The sequence below is a fragment of the Lissotriton helveticus genome, chromosome 4_1 (genome assembly GCF_964261635.1).
Source record: "Lissotriton helveticus chromosome 4_1, aLisHel1.1, whole genome shotgun sequence".
NCBI classification, from domain to species: Eukaryota; Metazoa; Chordata; class Amphibia; order Caudata; family Salamandridae; genus Lissotriton; species Lissotriton helveticus.
The window spans coordinates 415,154,944-415,175,394 of NC_136063.1; the positions used below are offsets into that span (position 1 = coordinate 415,154,944).

The 20,451-nt window shown below is 46.3% G+C and overlaps 1 protein-coding gene across 1 annotated transcript in view; it reads right to left on the reverse strand.

Annotated features, from left to right (window-relative positions):
- Nucleotides 1-20,451, reverse strand: part of SPAG1 (sperm associated antigen 1) — a 906,455-nt gene that overhangs the window by 33,954 nt on the left and 852,050 nt on the right. Inside the window, exon 18 of the mRNA XM_078686952.1 lies at nucleotides 16,330-16,677. Coding sequence (XP_078543078.1) covers nucleotides 16,330-16,677 — 348 coding nt within the window. The remainder of the gene's footprint in view (nucleotides 1-16,329; nucleotides 16,678-20,451) is intronic.

The window sequence follows — 20,451 nt, forward strand, 5'->3', positions numbered from 1 at the left end:
GTGTTCCGCCGGTCCGGGTGTGGTAGAGGCCGGGGCGGTGTGTGCAGCGAGTGCGCCTGTGGGGTCTGGGCGTCACCTTCCAGGCCAGAACTTCCCGCCACGTGCGCCCCGTTGTCCTCCAGGCAACTTCCACCTCCTCGGGAGGGGGCCCGTGGGCGGGCCCGGTGTCGAGGGTCCCTCCGTGTGCCCCCGGTGTAGGGGGGGGCGGCCGTGTCGTCTCCGGCGGCGGCGCGATTCCCAGGCCGAGGGCTCAGGTCCTCAGTGTCGGGTCTGGGGGCGGCCGCTCCACGCCAACTCCTCTGTGCCTGTGGGAAGTTGGCGGGCCCTCCGGGTGGTGTCGGCTGCAGTGTGGCGTCCCGGGGGAGGGTTGTTGTCTGCCGGGGCTCCCGCCACTCCCCGTGCCTCTCCTGGGTCGGTCCCCGCCTCCCCGTTGCTGCGGGTGCGCCAAGTGGGGGCCCGGGTGTGCCTCACCTCCGTCCGGGGCAGCAGGCGTGCGGAGGCCGCAGCATGGGCGGGGAGCGCCTGTATCTCCGTCCGGCCAGTTCCGCCCCAGGTGTCCCGCAGCTATGTGGGGTGGCCTCCGGACCTCCGGTGTGTTCTCCCGGTGGGGCAGTGGGCGGCCCGCGGGTCGCTGGCAGTGCGGTACAGTCAGTCCTTTTGGGCCTGCACACTAGGCCCAAGCCTCGGTCTCCCCTGGTTGCTCCGCCGGCCAGATGGCGTTCAGTCCCGCAGGAGGGCTGCAGGAGGCGCCGGGGTCGGCCCCGTCGGCGTCCGGAACCGAAAGTCCACCCAGAGTGCCGCGGTGGGCTCCGGAGGGGTCCGCTTTCAATTTCGGGCAGCCACAGTGAAAAATTGCCGGATAAATGGCTCAGGGAAAGGGAACTTTTTACGGAGCTCTACCTAGTAGCGTCCGTCGCCATTGCGTACTTAGCCACGCCCCCCTGGATGTCTGATGTCTCCATGGTTCTGCGTTAGCAGGGATGGTGTCAGACATAGCTTTTGGTGTGGAACTAGGGATAGTTCTAGCAGAGTTGTATACCACGGTTGGCGTGCCCATGTGGGAGCTACTAAAATCAGTTTGAGCGACTGTTGTCATAGCTTGCGCACTATTAGTGGTATTAGTGGTAGTGGCGGAAAAGCATAAGCAAATCTGCCTGACCAGTTCATCCATATCGCATTGCCCTTGGACAGCGGGTGTGGAAACCTGGCGGCGAAGGTTGGGCATTTTGCGTTTTCGTGGGTGGCTAACAGATCTATGTCTGGATGACCCCACGTGTGAAAGAATGGTTGAAGAACATGCGGATGTAGTTCCCATTCGTGAATCTGTTGTGTCTATCGATTTAACAGATCGGCTATCTAACTCCTAGAAGGTGTTCTGCTAACAGATATATGTTTTGTGGAATGGCCCTTCTCCAAATGTTTTGTGCAAGCTGGGACAGCTGTAGAGAGTGTCCCCCCCTGTTTTGTATATAGTACACAGCTGTCATGTTGTCCGTCCGGATTAAGACAGCTTTGTTTTGCACTTGTACTGGAATGTTTTGAGTGCTAAGAATATTGCTAGCAGCGCTAGGTGATTGATATGGAACAATCTTTGTTGATTGTTGCATTGCCCTGGAGTTGTATGATGTAGGAGATGGGCTCCCCATCTTGTGAGAGATGCGTCTGCTGTAAGTACTATTTGTGGAACAGGTTTGAGGAACGGCCGCGCTTTTGTCAAGTTTTTGGTGTTCCACCACTGCAGAGGGCGATGTGTGTGGCTGTCTACCAACACCAGGTCTGTTAGTTGTCCTTGAGCCGGATTCCACTGTTGTGCTAGACATTCCTGTAACTGACGCATTTGCAGTCTTGCATATGGTACAATGAAGGTGCAAGATGCCATCATGCCGATTAGTCTCATGAAGAGTCTGGCTGGGAGAGAGTGTTGATGTTGGAACTTTGTGACTAAGGCTTGAATGCTCTGTATCCTTGCTGACTGGGATACGCTAGAGCTGTAGACGTGTCTGTTGTAGCCCCTAAATATTGATGTACATGAGAGGGCTGTAAGTACGACTTGGTGTAGTTGATTGTGAACCCTAAGTCGTGCAATCTTTGAATTGTCTGACTTGTGTGTTGGACACACTGATTGAATGACTTGGCCTTTATGAGCCAATCGTCTAGATAAGGGAAGATATGTATGTGTTGTCTTTTGAGATGTGCTGCTACTACTGTAAGGCACTTTGTGAACACTCTTGGTGCAGTTGTTACCCCGAATGGAAGGACTTTGAATTGATATTGTTGTCCTTCCAGTACAAACCTCAGATACTTCCTGTGAGAAGGATGTATAGGAATGTGGAAGTAGGCGTCTTTTAGATCTAGTGTTGTAAGGAAGTCGCCTTGTTGCAGCAATGGGAGCACTTGTTGTAAAGTGATCATATGAAAATGATCTGAGTTTATATAGTGATTGAGGGGCCTGAGGTCGAGAATTGGTCTTAATGTCCCGTCCTTTTTGGGTATTAGAAAATACAGCGAGTAAACCCCTCTTCCTTGATGTTATAAAGGAACTATTTCTATTGCGTCTTTTTAAAGAAGTGATAGGACTTCTTGTTTGAGCAGCATAAGATGTTCTGCAGACATTGGGTGGTATGTGTGGAGGGGTAGCTGAAAGTTCGAGGCAGTAGCCATACTGGATAATTTGTCTTACCCACCTGTCTGTTATGGAATTCCAGACAGGTAGGAACTGTGTTAGTCTGCCCCCCACAGGAGTGGAGTGCTGTTGGGGGAGCAGAGGGAAGTCACTGTTTTGTGGTGGAAGAGGTTTGATTATTGTTGTTGCCTCGACCTCTCCCTTTATTGTTGTTGCCTCTATAACCTCCTCTAAAATATCCTTTACTGGAGGATGCCAGTGTATTGGACTTAGAGGAAGCTGTATTGTCTGCTCCAGTTTGTTTGGAGCCTCCTCTATGGAAGGAGCGACAAAAGGAGCCTCTAGCCTGTGTGGATTGCAAAGCACCCATAGATTTGGCTGTATCTGTATCTTTTCATTTTCTCAAGTGCTGTGTCTACCTCTGGTCCAAACAATTGATGTTGGTTGAATGGCTGATTTAAGATGGTAATTTGCACTTCCTGCTTAAATCCTGAAATGCGTAGCCATGCATGACGTCTAAGTAGGACACTAGTGTTTACAGCTCTAGATGCAGTGTCTGCTACATCAAGTGCACACTTGATTGAGGCATTTGAAATTAACTTGCCTTCTTGTATAAGGTTGTTTGTCTGTGCCTTATATTGGTCAGGTAGATGTTGTAGTCATTTTTCTAACTGATAATGAGCCCTGTCATATCTTGCAAGGAGGGCTTGCGTGTTAGCTATACACCATGTATTAGTAGCTTGTGCAGCTATCCTTTTGCCTGAAGCATCTATCACCCTAGATTCTTTATCAGGGGGTGGTGCTTCACCTGATGTCTGTGAGTTTGCTCTTTTCCTAGCATTTGAGACAACTAGGGAAACTAAGTGTAGCTGTCCTTTAATGTAGGCTGGATCACCATGAGCAGGCCTGTGCTTTTTCTCAATTCTAGGGTTTAGGATCCTAGTACGTACAGGATCTTTAAATACCTCTGGAGCATGTTTGATGACCCCTTTGATCATAGGAAGAATTTGAACAGACCTTTGTGATTGTTCAAATGTATCTAATAAAAATCTTCCTCTGCCTCATCTGAATGCATAGTGATCCCATGATAAATGGCAGCCCTATTCAGTTAGTGCCCAAAACCAATATTGTCTTCTGGGGGAGAAGGTTTTGATGGATATGGCTGTGGGTCAGGAATGTCTGCCGCATCTTGTGGGTTTGGGTACTTCTTATCTGGATCATCAACAGGGTAGGGAAAAGGCTCATCTGGGTCTACCCCTCCCCCTATGCTATACTCAATCATTTTGAGGTGTATGTGGTGAAGAATGAGGAGGAGAGTGTTCAGGAGAGTTTTGAGGTGAATTGTTAGGAGGAGCAGGAAATGAAGGAGAAGGAAGTATAGAAGAAGAAGGATGCATAGGAGATGTGGCAGAGTCCTTCTTGACAGGCACTGCAGGTGAAGGTGCTGTGTCTAATTTCCTCTTCCTGTGTGGTGTAGTGGATACATGACCTGTGTTTGGGTCAATGTAGATCTTATTTTGTAGAGGATCAGGTTGGAAAAGTTCTTCTCCTTGCGGAACATTTGCTGGTGCCGATTCTTTTGGTTCCGGGCGTGGTTGCTGCTTATCTTTAGCCTTAGGAGTGGTAACTGTGTCCTTTGGCGTAGATTTCGGCACTGAAGGTGTTGTTTTCGGAGTCGTAGGCTGTTTCGAGGGCTTGGGCGCATCGGAATCAGGCCTTGTAGGTTTCGGTACCGAAGATATTGGCTTTGGAGCGGAAGCAGGTCTGGTCAGCTTCGAGGCGTCAGACGCTGGCTTCATAGTTTTGTCTTTAGAAGTCGACGGTTTCGGAGCCGAGACTTTTTTCGGTGCCGAGGGAGCTGGTGGGATCGGCATGCGCGGCTTGCTCGGTAAGGAGCTACCGGAAGGCTTGAGTATTTTCTTCGGAGCCGGGCTCGATGGCGGGGCTTTCGAAGTGTGTTTTTGGTCACGACTGGGCTCCGGAGGCGGAGTGTTGACCTTTGCCTTTGATTTGGGTGGTGGGTATGGGGCCGGGGCAGTAGTACTCACGCGCTGACCCTATGGTATGGAGTCATCTGAGTCGTCTGCCTCTGATACGATTGGGAGATCGTCTGAATCTTCTTCGGGAACGAGCAGAACTTCTTCGTCAAAGATATCCACCAGTTCCGGGGCCGATCTCTGCATGTCGTGTCGACGGGCCCTTCGATCTCGAATGGTTTTCTTGGACCAAAAGGACACAGGCTGTGCAGCTGGATTCGTCGTGTTCTGGCGATAAGGATTAGTTACTTACCTGTAATCCTAGTTCTCTTCCAGGGGTATACTCATTAAAGTCATAAGCACTGAATTATCTCCGCCCATGAGCGGGAACCCGGAACACACAACAATATACATATATATGTGTAAATATATCAAAAGTACATAGTACTAAACTAATTATACACATATACATGTATAATAACCATAATATGCAGCCTAACATATATACATAGGCTAATAAAGCCAACATTACATAAGTTCTGAAGCATGAAAATATGCTGTATATAAATGCAATAAACAGGCATGAGCCCAAAATGCATTTCATAACAATGAAAAACTGTTATTTTCATCAAAAAACCTGTTGTAAACAGTTATTAGCCTAAAAGGCTGCATATGAAAAACTGTCTGTGTACAGAAAATCAGACTGGCACCCTGCCTTTAAGGCCCCAGAGAATCTGCACACTTTGCCTTTAAGGCCTCTAGGAGAACTCTGTTCCCATCATGCACCACAGGTGACAGGTCAGTTTTTTTGTACGGTACAGTAAACTTTTAGCAGGAATCTGCACTTAGAAACTTCATAATACATATTGAAAAAACCTCAATGCTACTGCTCGCCCGGGGAGGCGGGAGGGTGCTTATGACTTTAATGAGTATACCCCTGGAAGAGAACTAGGATTACAGGTAAGTAACTAACTCTTCCAGGGGATACTCATTAATAGTCATAAGCACTGAATAGAGTAGCAAGCTCATACCCACTAGAAGCGGGCGAACAGATAAATGCCTAGCTGCACTTTTAAAAATACAGTGTTTAACTAGAAACAGCAAACACATTTTTGAGTGATGCTTGTCCCACTTGTGCATCAGTCTGCGCATCAGGATCCAATGGCGTGTAAACGTATGAACTGAACACCAAGTAGCTGCTTTACATATCTCTGACATAGCCACATTCCTAAGGAGAGCTGTGGTAGCAGCTTTACCTCTCATAGAATGAGCCCTAGGTCTACCTGATAAAGACTTGTGGGCTAGCTGATAAGCCAGTAAGATACATAACACTATCCATCTAGAAATGGATCTCTTGGATGCTGCCAAACCAGTATTCGTAGGACCATAGTTCACACACAAACGGTCCGTGTGCCTCAACGACTGTTTTATCTAAGTAAAATTTCAAAACCCTCTTTAGATCTAATGAATGCAAAGTCCGCTCAGCCGGACTCGAAGGGTTTGGAAAGAAGGTAGGCAATGTTATAGATTGGTTAATATGAAAATCCGACACCACCTTAGGCAGAAAAGCAGGAGGAGTCCTGAGCACCACTCTGTTTCCATGAAAAACTGTGTACGGTTCCTTGCAACACAGAGCCTGAATTTCGCTCACTCTACGAGCAGAAGTGATGGCCACCAGGAATGCTACTTTCCAAGATAAGTGTTGCAAAGACGCTTTATGTATGGGCTCAAATGGTGGACCCATCAACTTAGTCAACACCACATTAAGCTCCCAAGGTGGAGAAGGAGACCTGACTGGAGGAAACACCTTCCTTAACCCCTCTAGAAAATCCTTCACCACAGGCATCCGAAAAAACGATATCTGTGTTGGCGATTTTCTATAAGCAGTTATTGCAGCAAGGTGGACCTTGATAGAACTAAACTGCAAACCAGACTCAGCAAGGTAAAGAAGATAAGGCAAGATCACCTGTTCTTGTCCATGAATAGGGTCAAGACCTTTACTCTGACACCAAAGGTAAAAGCGTTTCCACTTAAATCCGTAGGATTGTCTTGTAGAAGGCCGCTTTGCCTCCTTAAGAATGTTCATACACTCCTGATTCAGCTGAAAATGCCCGTACTGGATGACTTCAGGAGCCATGCTGCCAAGCGCAGGGAGGGCAGATTGGGGTGAAACACTCGCCCCTCCTGTTTGGACAGAAGATCCGGGCGACAAGGCAATCTCCTGTGTGGCCTGATTGACAACTGGAGGAGATCTGGGAACCACCACTGGCGTGGCCACTCCGGGCAAATCAGTATCATTCTGGAGTTGGTCTTGTACATCCGGTTGATCACTGCTGGTATCAACGGTGTCGGTGGAAAGGCGTACAGCAAATTTTGACACCAGTCTATCAAAAGGGCATTCCCTTGAGACCCTTTCTGGGAGAACCTGGACGCGAAGACGGGGCATTTTGTGTTTGCCGCGTCTGCGAACAGATCGATGTCTGGTGTTCCCCAAGCCTGGAAAATGCTGTGCGCGACCTCTTAGTTGAGAACCCAGTCGTGCGCTTCGACGAAGTCTCTGCTGAGGCCGTCGGCCTGAGAGTTGAGACTCCCTGGTAGGTGAACTGCTGTTATGGACAGGTCTCGTGCAAGTAACCAATGCCAGATGGTCTGGGCTTCTATGGACAGAGTCCTGGATCTGGTACCCCCCTGCTTGTTTAAGTAATACATGGTAGTTGTATTGTCTGTTTGCACCAGGAGGGACCGAGTCTGTAGAGATGGAGCCAGGGACTTGAGTGCAAGATGGACCGCTCTGAGTTCGAGGAGATTGATGTGATATCCTTTCTCGAAGTCTGACCATAGCTCTTGTACCTGCAGAGGGCCCATATGTGCCCCCCAACCTTGGAGAGAGGCATCTGTGATTAGAGTCTGCGTTGGTGGGTCCTGATGAAGAGGAACTCCCTTCATTAAGTGGGCCTTCTTCATCCACCACCAAATGGAATCTCTTGCCGACTGATGGAGATGAATTCGATCCTCCCAGCATCCCGTCCTCTGTTTCCATTGATCTTCCAGACACTGCTGCAGAGGACGCATCTGCAAACGTGCGTTTGGCACGATGAATATGCACGATGCCATGGACCCCAGGAGAGAGGATACTTGCCGAACTGTCGGACGTGCATACTGGAGGAGAAGCACGCACTTCGCCTTGATAGATGACCATCTCTCCTCCGAAGGACACACGTTTTCTTTTTCTGTGTCCAGTTGTGCACCCAGGTAGTGGATCTTCTGGGTGGGATTCATTATGGACTTCTTGTAGTTGACTTGCAGACCCAACTTGCACATGAGTTGGAGGCATATCGATAGATGCTCTTCTAGTAGCGATGGGGATGAACTCTTCAGAAGCCAGTCGTCTAAGTACGGATATATGAAAATCCGTTTCTTTCGAAGACAAGCCGCAACTACCGCCATACATTTTGAAAATTTTCTGGGAGCTGATCTCAGGCCAAAAGGGAGTACTGAGTACTGGTAATGATGAACCCCTACTTGGAACCTGAGGAACTTGCGATGTTTTCTGGATACCGGAATATGAAAGTAAGCATCTTTCAGATCGATGGAGCACATCCAATCCCCTTGGTGTAATTGAGTGAAGATCTGATGAAGAGCCAGCATTCGAAATCTCTCCTTCCGAATGAATTTGTTCAATCGTCTCAAATCCAGAATGGGTCTGAACTCCGTAGCTGGACCTTTTTTCTTCACGAGAAAAAAATCGAGAGTACAGGCCGTGACATCTCTGTTGAGATGGTACTGGTTCTATGGCGTTCTTCTTCAGAAGGACGTTCGCTTCCTGTTGCAAGCGCTTTATATTCTACTGAACCATCTTTAGAGGACGTATGACAGGAGGTGGCTTCTTGAATCTCAAAAGGTACCCGCTCTGAATGATACTCAGCACCCATCTGTCCTTTGTGATTTGCTTCCACTCGTCCAGATACCACACAATACTTCCTCCAACCGGAGTGGCACACGGTTGTGGAGGAAGCATCCGTTCATTGTTTTTGAGGCTGCTTGGTAGCAGATGCTTGCTGCCTGTTTCCATTGCCTCTGCCTCGTCCAGGTCGTCGCTGTTGGAATTGCGACCTCTGTTGATTCTGGCCTTGATTTTGCGAGGACCAATTTGTCTGTTGGCCCCTCTGCTGAAAAGATCTTTTGTCTAACGGGGACGAAAATTACCCCGACGTCTAAATTCTTTTTTCTTTTCAAGACCGACGGCCTTCAGAGTGTCCAACTCCACTTTCATTTTAGACATTGTCGTCAGCGTGAGATCCAAACAGAGTCGAACCATTAAAAGGTAAATTTACCATTTTCCTCTGAACCTCCGGCTTTAGCCCCGTAAGGCGAAGCCAAGCCGTACGTCTAGCACAAACACCATGTGCATAACCATGAGCTGACAGATCCGCCACATCAGCAGCCGCACTAATACTCTGGTTAGCCACCAATCCTCCTTCTTCCACTATTTCCAGGAAGTCTTTCTGATCCTCCTTAGGGAGTTTATCTGCAAAACGAGTAACTAGTCCCAGAGCAGACGATCATAGCGGCCCAATAAGGCTGACGCACTGGCCACTCTCATGACCGAACTTGAGGTGTTGCACATTCTTCTCCCCAAGGAATCCATACTCTTACTATCCTTCTCAGGTGGAGCAGAAGAGTTAGATGCTGCAGAATGTGCTTTTCTGACTGCCGCCACAACAAGTGAATCTGGAGGAGGGTCAGAACGCAAAAATAAAGGATCTTCTGCTGGAGCCCTGTACTTCTTTGCAATCCTAGAAGTACCGGAACCCACCGTGGCCGGAGTTAAGAATGTTCTCATTGCTGGTTCTATCAACCCAGGCACTAACGGCAGAAGAGGCCTACTAGTCGTCTTGTGATGCAGGGTTTCAAAGATGACTGACGTTGCTATTTGGGGAACTGCCATCTTGATCTTGAACTTATTGGCCCCACGACACAACACATCATTAAATGTGCCCAAATCATCCACTGGAGACACTCTGGACGGAGGAGTAGATGAAATAGTGGGAGAATAGTCTCTATATGAAGATCTTAAAGAAGATTTAGATGACGTAGAAGATGGTGAAGGAGTTCTACTCCGCCTCTGAGGAGTTGCCGATCGCTGCCTCCTTCGTTCCCTTGAACGTGATTTCTCTCTCACTAAGGACCTCGAGCGTGATCTTCTATGCAGCTCCGTCTGAGGGACCGGAGCCCTCATTCCCATCAGTCCTGCATCTGGACGCATCTTCCAATGTCTCAGGCTTTCCAGCCACCTTGGTGACAAGTTAATAGGCCGCCCTACACGCTCAGGTGAAGCCTCAGGTGACACCTGCACAATATTCAGTCCAGTTGAAGACTTGGAGGCTCTGGAAACTACACTGTGCTCAGAAACCAATGAGCCAGATGGAGTCCGTTGTCTGGGCACCAACTGTCTGTCATCCGACACCTGCCCTGAGGTTGAGCCCGAATGAGCCACCACAGAAGAGTCCTGGTGCACTATCTCTTGCCCCACCGCAGACCTGTCGTCTTGCTGGTCTCGTGGAGAGGACATATGCTCTGGACTGATGTCTGACCTCGACAAAGACCTAATTGAGGTCCGAGAGGCCGGTCTTGATAGTCTCGACGCCGACCTGTGTTCAGGTGGGGGAGACCTAGACACTCCATGCTTCGAGCCCGAAGCAAGCTTCGACATCGACTTATGTCGCGATGGAGACCTTGATCTTCTCTTTTTAGGTCTCAACGTCGAATCCTTCGACGCCGCCCTTTCTCTCGACGTCGACCTCTTCTTCGACGACATCGAACATCTCTCTCTCTCCACCTCGGTCTATCCTTAGACGTCGACACTTTCCTCGACGTCAATTTCTCACGAGTCTTCGAGGTCGAACGTGGCGCCCCCGACATCGTCTTTACAGCAATCGACACCAGATGTCTCGACATCGAGAAGGATTTCGACGGCAACTGTCGAGACGCTGAACCTTGCCTCACCGGCGAAGTTCTCGACGTCGACGGAGCCCTCTTCGACGCCGACAATGCTGACAGCGATCTGGATCTCGACGTCGACCGCACCTTTTTTGACGGCGACGCTCCCTGGAGTCGATTTTTCTTGGTTCTACCTTCTGGAGACGCTGATCTTCGACGTTTAGGATAAGAAGATGGCTTAGCAGATGATAATAAGCCCTTGGAACTCTTCTCACCATGGTTTTCTCTCTCCAGAAGGCCCAGCAACCTCATTTTCTCCCTTTCTCTTAAGGTTCTACTAGAAAGGTTCAGGCAGTGATAACAATCTTCCACCTTATGAGAAGCTGGAAGACACACCACACAAACAGAGTGTGGATCCGTTTTTGACATCTTCCCACAGGAAGGGCATTTGTAAAATAAAGGTGGCATTCTGACTAAAAAAATCACCAACAGTTAGTCAGAACAAGATATTAAACACCACCAAAATAATCTCTTGCCAGAAAAAGGTAAGAAAAAACAAACTTCTGACAGAAAAATACTACAAATGAGCAGAGCTCAAGTTCCAGGTTCCTCACAGAACAAGCCGGAAAAAAGAACTGACCTAACTGTCACCTGTGGTGCATGATGGGAACAGAGTTCTTCTAGAGGCCTTAAAGGCAAAGTGTGCAGATTCTCTGGGGCCTTAAAGGCAGGGTGCCAGTCTGATTTTCTGTACACAGACAATTTTTCATATGCAGCCTTTTAGGCTAATAACTGTTAACAACAGGTTCTTTGATGAAAATAACAGTTTTTCATGGTTATGAAATGCATTTTGGGCTCATGCCTGTTTATTGCATTTATATAAAGCATATTTTCATGCTTCAGAACTTATGTAATGTTGGCTTTATTAGTCTATGTATATATGTTAGGCTGCATATTATGGTTATTATACATGTATATAATTAGTTTAGTACTATGTACTTTTTGATATATTTACACATATATATGTATATTGTTATGTGTTCCGGGTTCCCGCTCATGGGCGGAGATAATTCAGTGCTTATGACTATTAATGAGTATCCCCTGGAAGAGAAGCACAGGTTACACACCTCGTGAAGGTCACTGTGTGGGAACTTTGCTCCACAGTTGGGGCATCTTTTGAATGGCGTCCTTTCCAGGAGGTGTAGGCCTCACGGCGTGGATAGGCCCAACGGCCCGCATATCGAAAGCAGTTTGGTGAAGTTTGAATAAGTTTTTACGCGTCGAAGTACTTGAAAAGTAGATTCGGAACTGGAGCGGAAAAGTTTAATCTGTAACCCTGTGGCGGAAAAAAACAATCTAAGGATGGAGCCGATGCCCATGCGCACTATCGTCGAAGGGAGGAGTCACCTATCTCGTGACTACAAAGGCTTCTTCCAAGACGACAACAACATGCAATCATCCGAGCCCAACATCAGGTGGCGAACTAATGCACAGTGTAAGATCTGCAGCTCATATGCCTCGAACATAGGCATTTGGAATATGTAGTGATACTATCTAGTCCTAAATTTGTATTCAGACATAGGATCCAGTCCTAAATTTGTAGTGCCTAAATACTCCACAGGAAGGTGACCCGTTCTAACTCGCTGCTCCTTAAGAAACTTATGGTGGTAGCAAATAACGAGGACTTGAGCACTACTTCTCAATTTCAATAGGTCAGGTAGTTTGTCCGGTACCAATGGAGGTTTTTAAATAGTTTTTCAATGCTGCATAACTAAAAACTGAAACTGAGCTAGTCCGCAGAGCATACAGTTTGCTGGGTATTCTCTTTGACTAAATCTTCCGCACACCTCCCTGACTAGCATGCTGCTGCCTTGCCTAATGGAGTAGATTGGTTCATATTCTCTCACAATTTGTATAACCTCTCAACAGCAATGAAAATACCTCCGACCTTGTGTCGGGGAACACTGCACATACCAAAGAACTGGTGACCTCATGTTGGATTTCAGTTTCTGATGACGATTCTTCAATTTAGCATAAAAAGGTTTTTATCATTTAGACGACAGAGGAACAAAGCTTTGGGTTGATAATCAAGGGGACATGATAATATCTACTTTTTCAAACTCGGTGCTTTCCCCTACTTAATGAAATACATGCAGTAGGGTCTTCACACGCCATTAAATGATCTACACGGAGGTGCTTGCCCAAGGTCTGAGAATGAAGGTATGGTGGTAGTCATCCTAATGGCACATGCTTTGTTTCGGTCCAAATACACAAGAGATCAAAAAAGGGGGATAAACAGACCAAGGCACTCATGCCAGTACACTCGCATGAACTTGTATATGCCTCTGGAAATGTATGGAAATTGATAAGGAAAACAATGTTTCGGGATTATTAGTGGGCCAAGGGATTGTGGGGGTTGGTATCAAGGGATGGCCTTGCTTCTAGGTAACATGGAAGACGGCAATCTCTGAAATCACAAAGGAATTCTTCAACCGAAGCAAAGCATGAAAAACTAGCATTAACAGAAATATTACTGGGTGCTGAAGGTTATGGAGTTGAAGATGTTTGTGGGTATCTACACTGCCATATAACAATCACATGCTTACATTTGCAGGGCCTTCAAGAAAAAGGTTTTAATTAAAGGCGGGCAGGAGAAGGGGCTGCTCACCCATCCATTTCATTATCCTTAAACAGTTCCAATAAGACAGCTCTCTGCTCATCCACAACCTAAACCATTCTTCCTGACAACAGACTATGGATGATTTAGCTGGCAATGAACAAAAATGTGTCAGTTATTGAAAGTAAGTATTTATCTATTCTCCACATACTTCAGGTAAGCAAAAGGGTGGTGGTGTCCCTATGCAACTCAAACGCAGTCTCCAGCAATTCCTGCTCACTGCAACTGTGTCAGAAATGCCCTGGTCCGTCTATTTATCTAGCAAGATGTGCTATATTGGATTGGGAGATGAAGGATCTTGTACAGAAAGGGAGAGGGTGGTTAATCCCTCCTACCCGTTGTCCAGCTGAGCGAGGTTTTTGATCAATCTGCTTTTAAAAAAGACTAATGACAAAGGGTCTGATTAAGAGTTTGGCTGTGTGGGAGAGGGCCGCCATTCCACTGCCCCGCTACCACACTGCCAAACCTGTTTGTACACCGACTGCCAGATTATAAATTAATTTGTGATCTGGCTGGCGGTGCTTCAGAGGTACCACAGTGGGGCCTGTTAGAAAGGTACTGCAATGGGAGCAACCAAAGCATGTTTCTGCATGGTATGGACTGTGAAGCCCATGCCGTGCATGAACTGGGGGTGCATGCAGACTGGGGGGCATCCCATGCCCATACCATCAGTGGGCCTTGTAGGGTGCCTTTAGTTTCCTCACCGCCAGTTTTCATGGCGGGCTCACCGCCATGAAAACTGTGGCTGTGAGGAAACTCATAATAAGCTTGGCGAGGCCACAGCAGCACCACCAGCATATTGCTGGGCCAGACTGCAGCGCTACTGCAGAGGGATCACGAATCTCCAGCATTTGCCGCAGTCCTGTGGCGGTGGGAACGCCGCACTGGTAATACGGCTGCCGGACCAACAGTGCAGCGGTTCCACCATGCCACTGCGAATTTGGCGGGTAATCAGGCCGAAAGTGTCTTCAGCCAATGATGCAATTAAACGAAATTAAAGGATGGCTAGTTTGCGTCTATTTCAAGATAGAGGGCTACCAACTTCGACTAGACATCTTACTCCCTGGGGAAAAAATGGCTAGACTGGATTTTAAAGACACATACCTAACAGTCATTATTACTTCTCACTGGAAATGTGTTTACATTTTTAGTTGGCTGGGTAGATGTGAAATATCTCCAGACTTTGTTTTAGGGTCACCCTATACCCTTGAGCTTCATCAAGCTTATGAAACCATTGTGATGGCAATAGGGCCCACGGGTGTTCAGGTAACTATTTATTATCTCTAGGAAATGGCTGTCAAGTCCTAGAACAAAGGTTCCTCTAGTTGGTGGTCAGGGATGTGTTTCAAGATCTGGGCTTCATAATGAATTGGGAGCAGTTGTAAATCTCTCAGAGTTGACAAAGTTGTTGACTGTAGTGACACAATGGATATACGTGGACTGCAGAGAGGCCTGGCTACTCATCCAAGGATCACAAAAAAACAGTTGCCTATCAACAGAGACGGATGTTTGGCTAATTTCTGGATAGAGGACACATTCAACTTTGGTAAATGTTGCTTACATGCTTCATTTTCTAATAAAAAGGGCAATAAATGAGAAAGGTCACAGGAAGGTAAATATGTACTGGGCGACCATTTGTTTTGCTCTTGAGTAAACTCATTCAGCTTTGGTGGTGGCGGAATCCTTTTTATATGATAGGTTGCATGGTGTATAAAAGGCAAACCCCAGTTCACAAATAGACCCAAGAGTGTTTATGATATTAGGGCTTTGGGCGTTTCCAACAAGATGTTTACCCCTGAAGAGCAGCATCCCCTGTAATATCAATGGTCAGACTAAGACCAATAATAGGGCGATGGGTTATCCAACCTTTCACCTGCGCACAAAGCTGTGTGTTATTCAATGTGTTAAGGGTAAGAGGCTTAAGCCATAGGGGGAATGTTTCATTGGTGTTGTTTACAAGAAGTCATGCAGTAGTTTCTTTGCAGAGATCATGGCCCAGGCAAAGATGAGAATGTCTGTGTTTGGTGCTGACTCAACAAGAGGAGTAATGGCATCAACGCAATGTTTATCTGCGGCTTAGTTAAAGGCTACTTTGAAGTCTGTTGTTTTTTGGAATTTGTTTTAAGGACTTTTTATTTCAGGTGGCCTTATTGGTGGCTGCTATTTTCTGACACAGAAAGATACAAACCTTCTGGTGTGACACAAGAAGAAGATTTTTCAAACTATATTTAACTGAAGGCTTAGGATGGTTAACATGACCTGTGCTATCAGTGTAGCTATTTTATATAGTTGTGTATTTTAAGGCAATGCGGTTACTTTGTTGATATTCGCATACCTTCCAGTTTTCCTCACCCAATATTTCAGTGGTGGTCTCTTTGGTGACCTCTAGGAGGAGTATGCTGAGTTGTCCATTAAGAGCAGGTTATATTCAGTCAAGTGATAATTCTAAAGTCTATTTCCTTGTGTGTCTTGGGATCCTTGCCTATGCTTAACTCAATCCAGACATTAAACAATAACATGAAAAGTATTTGCTGTACACAAAGAATACATTTGTAAATAAATGTTTTGTGTGCTTTTGTGTTCTGAGATTAGATTTGGCCACTACCTATCCACTAGGAAGTTGAAGGAGTTGTTTAAGTGTTTAATTCAGAAAGTGGAGAAATGAAAATGGGATAGTCCGCCACATTTAAACAATATTTCTGACATAGTACTAACGAGCCTTCAGTAAGGAAGTCCTGTGACCACAATATTGTGATTTCTTTTTTTATCGATTGCTGCAGAATTTCGATCTCACCATAAGGTATTCAATATTTGTGATTAAGTAATTTTAAATGAAAGAAGCTGTGATGCAGGATTCTTGTTTAGAAGCTACAATCATATGTATGTAGCTTATGCAAAATATTTCTTTTTTTAAAAATGTATAGTTTTTTCTTTCATATAAAAAATAAACACTATTTTTGTGATCCATGACACGGACATGTAACCCTAGAATATATCATACAATGTTAATTTTCAAAAATGTTAGGTGCGGGTATTTACATCCATATATAGTTAAGCTATATAATGCATTAAATCCAAGGCAGGATTTAGTCTAAATTACCCTGCCAACTCACCTGAAATCGTTCAGCTTTACTGAGGTAATAAAGGTGTTGGTAAACAAGATTGGGGTCCTTTTCCAAGAGATACTTTTTAAAAGAGCGAATAATTATTAGGAATGTATCATCTTCCAATTTGTTACTTAAGAGGATTGGCAACTCCTTTGGTTCAACTGTTGATAAAAGTTCTGCACAGGCAGCTGTATTTTTCTCTGTCTTTATTGCATTCATAAGCTGTCCAAAATCATATGCATTTGTGGGTTGGGAAACAGACAGTTTCATGGCCACAGGGCCCTTGCTGTTGACTCCGTCACTTTCAAAGGAATTTACATACGTCTTCACTTCATCTTCGCCGTTTTCATTCACCTTGAAAAACAAAACCATGCACAAAATTAAATTCCACTGTAAAATCATGAACACATGTCCGATTCACAGATTATAAAACCAATATGATCTGCCTATATAACATTTGTTTAGGTGTCATTTTGTACATTTTCTTCAAAATTCAGACACACTTAACTCAATGCAGTAGTTTTTAGGAATCATATGAACTGTTTTAGGTTGACAACTTTGCAGTGTTATAAAAGAGGTGCATGTTTAATAAGTCAGAGGTTGCTGTTTGGTAATGGTGGAATGAACTATCAAATGCAGAGCCAAAGAGGATAAATGCTATTGGATGTTTAACTGGTATCCAATTACATTAGGCCAGAAAGCTGCAAACAAGTGATTGATGAGTATCAAAGGCTGTTTATGGTAAAGTTCAAAGCACCTAACATCCTGTTTGAATAAGCCTCTTCCACCAAAGTCTAAATACAATCTATGGAAGTAAAATGAAAGTGGCATAAAAACTAAGGTAAAAGAATGCAAAAAGTTAAGACAGGGAATTCAGGGATCTTCCTAAGGCCAGGGTATTTAATGCAAAAACAACGGAGAGTGTTTGTACAGAAAATGCATGGAACCCCCTTGCTCTTTTATCGCACATGATGCCTAAAGGGCTCAACACCAGACTTTCCAAAAGCTCGGACGTTCAGCTTCAGACCCTGCTGAAAGTGCTGGTTTTCACTCAGAAGACAAGCCAAGCTACTAGCTTTGCTAAAGTTTGTTTGTAAAGAATTGTTTTAAAAAGTACACAAAAAAGATTTCAAAATTCTGGAGGAAAAGTAAACACGTCTCAGAAGGTATTTCAAAATGTTACACTGAATTCAGTATTTTCAATATTTATAAATTCCCTGCTTTATTTTTCAAATACTTGTCACTCTGGGAAACTCTGAACATAATTTTTTTGTTAACTGTATTTTATTGATTTTGCATAAAACAAACAGTGCAATTGATCTGGTCCACATAGATCTTTACATCAAGGAATGCACAAACGGGTATGTCAATCAGCAACACAATGAGACGGAGACAAGAGACAACGTACATAATAATGGATTCCACATTGACAGTCGATCTGCTGGTATAAACGCCACAAACAATGACCAACCCACGTTCACTCAGTGGATCAGAGCCGCTGTCGGCCCATGAGGCATCACCCTCCTGAAACCTAATAAGTAGCTGGACTCATAGCATTATCTCATCAGCAGCTCAATCATCCACAAGTGGGAGCTCCGGTGGAGCGGCCCAGTCGACCTCAGACGGGCAGTGTTGTCCTTGATCTGGGAGCTCCGGGCAGCTCACCCAGTCGACCCCAGCCGATTGGTGCGGGAGCTCCGGCGGATCTGTCCAGTCCACCCCAGACGGGTATTGCCGCCCTTGGTCCGGGAGCTCCGACAAGTTCACCCAGTCGACCCCGGCTAAGTTTTTTCCCCTCCCCTTCCTTTGAGGAATTTTGTAAGGTTGCTCATTCGGTGTCCTCAGGGTCTCCGCTTGATCCGCTGCCCCCCAAGGTTTGGAAGGCCTTTCCCGCTGAACTTTTTCGGCCTTTGTTCTCGATTTGCCTCCAATCTTTGGAATCGGCGGCGGTGCCAGAGTGCTGGAAGTTAGCAGTAGTGTCACCTCTGCTAAAAAAGTCAACCTTGGATCCGACCTGTCTTTCCAATTACAGGCCGATCTCCTTGCTCCCTTTTCCGATTAAGATCCTGGAAAAGTGGGTGACCCGCTCTCTCTCTGGCTTCCTGGAGAACATCGGGTGGTTCGATGAGGCCCAGTTTGGCTTCCGCCCTGGACATGGGACGGAGTCCGCGCTGGTGACCGTGTTGGATAATCTTCGTTCGCGTGTCGACAGTGGTCGGGCAGCCTTCTTAGTGTTGCTCGACATGTCGGCCGCGTTCGACACGGTCTGCCATCGGACCCTGGAGGAATGCGGGGTCACTGAGGGAGCAAGAGATTGGCTGATATCCTACCTTGGTGGCAGGCAGCAGTTGGTCTCACTTCCGCCATTTAGCTCTGAGCCAAGGAGTATAGGACAGGGGGTTCCACAGGGCTCGGCCATCAGCCCTATATTGTTCAACTTGTACCTCCGCCCTTTAGTCCAGCTAATAAAATCTTTCGGTGTCTCGGCATTTAATTATGCGGATGACACCCAGCTGGTCTTTTCACTGGAAGGGCATAAGGCGGTCTTGCTGGATACTTTCCATCGCTGCATGTCAGCCACAGCGGACTGGCTACGAGCTAACTCCCTGCAATTCAATAGCTCGAAGACGGAGGTGCTCCACTGTTCTACTGACCGGATTCCGCGGGCACTCCCTGAGAACTTTTGGCCTAGCACCTTCCTCGAACCAGTGCTGGCATCGGATTCAGCCCGTAACCTGGGGGTTATGTTTGGCCCTAGCTTACAACTCGACATACACGTCAATAAAACCACTGCAACGTGTATGATGCTGTTACGCATGCTACGCAAAGTTCTGCCTCTTCTCCCCGCCCATGCCAGAAGTAGTCCGTGGGACCATACTAAGTCGTCTTGACTATTGCAACGGACTTCTTCTGGAGGCTCCAAAAAATTTGATAGGGAAGCTACAGCGGGTGCAGAACATGGCCGCCAAGCTGGCCCTCTCTCGTCCTAGATCTAGCTCTTCCACTCTCGCTCTACGAGATCTGCACTGGCTCCCGGTAGGTCTGCGGGTACAGTTTAAAGCGGCATGTTTGGTGTTTAAGGCTGTACACCTTTTGGGTCCCGTCCCTCTGCAAAACATGTTTGCGTGGTACTCGGCTCCACGGCTTCTGCGGTCTTCATCTGCTCACCTTTTGGTGGTTCCAAGGTTTCAAAGAGTGAGGATGGGTGGCCGCTCTTTTAGCGTGGCAGCGGCCAAATTTTGGAACTCCCTCCCACTCTCTTTGAGGAGTCACAAGGACTATTTTCCGTTTAGGAAGGCTTTAAAAACTCACTTATTCCCAAAAAATCTTTGAGCGGTTATAGTGGTTAAGGTGCATGGTTCTGGATCAAAGCGCCAGGATGCCCTTTGGGTGACAGGTTAGCGCTCTATAAATATATTAAATAAATAAATAAATAATAAATAAGTGCTGCTCCTCCACAGCTGACCACTCCATTAGGTCCTTCAACTAAAGCCACTCATCGCTTCGCCAACAATGAAGCCAATTGAGCCAACTTATAAGGGGTTTTTCAACCCTTTGGTCTGGTTACCACTCTCAGCAGACAACTCTAAACACCCTAACTGAATCTCCTGAAGAAGGATTGCCATGACGGACATGCGATGTTTACGTTGGGAGGTCCCAGGACTCGGGTGGGACAGAGGACACCCAAGTTATGTCACATTATGGAAGGCCTGTGGATGCACTCATTCTTTATTCTAAATGCACTAACCAGATAGACAGATGGAAGCTTGGAGAGAGGGAGTCGTGGTGGGGGTGTTTAGTTACTTGTTTTGGCAAATTGTTTATTCATATGACATTGGTATTTGATGCATGCTACATCATGATACTTGGTATGTTATAAAATACTGCAACAGGTATGGTAGGGACGGGATCCTGATGCGATGTAACTGTAATATGCTCCAGTATACTGTTGAATAGCCAATAAAAAAATGATTAAAAAAAATTACAAAGGAAGAGGAAGAATTTAAAGGAAAATGCTTGCCAAGGGCAGATTAGCTTTCTACAGGAGTCGGATCTGAAACATGCTTCAGCCATTTGTCCTTCTATAGTAGCCAAAAGAGCAGACTGATAAGCCCCAAGGGCCAAATT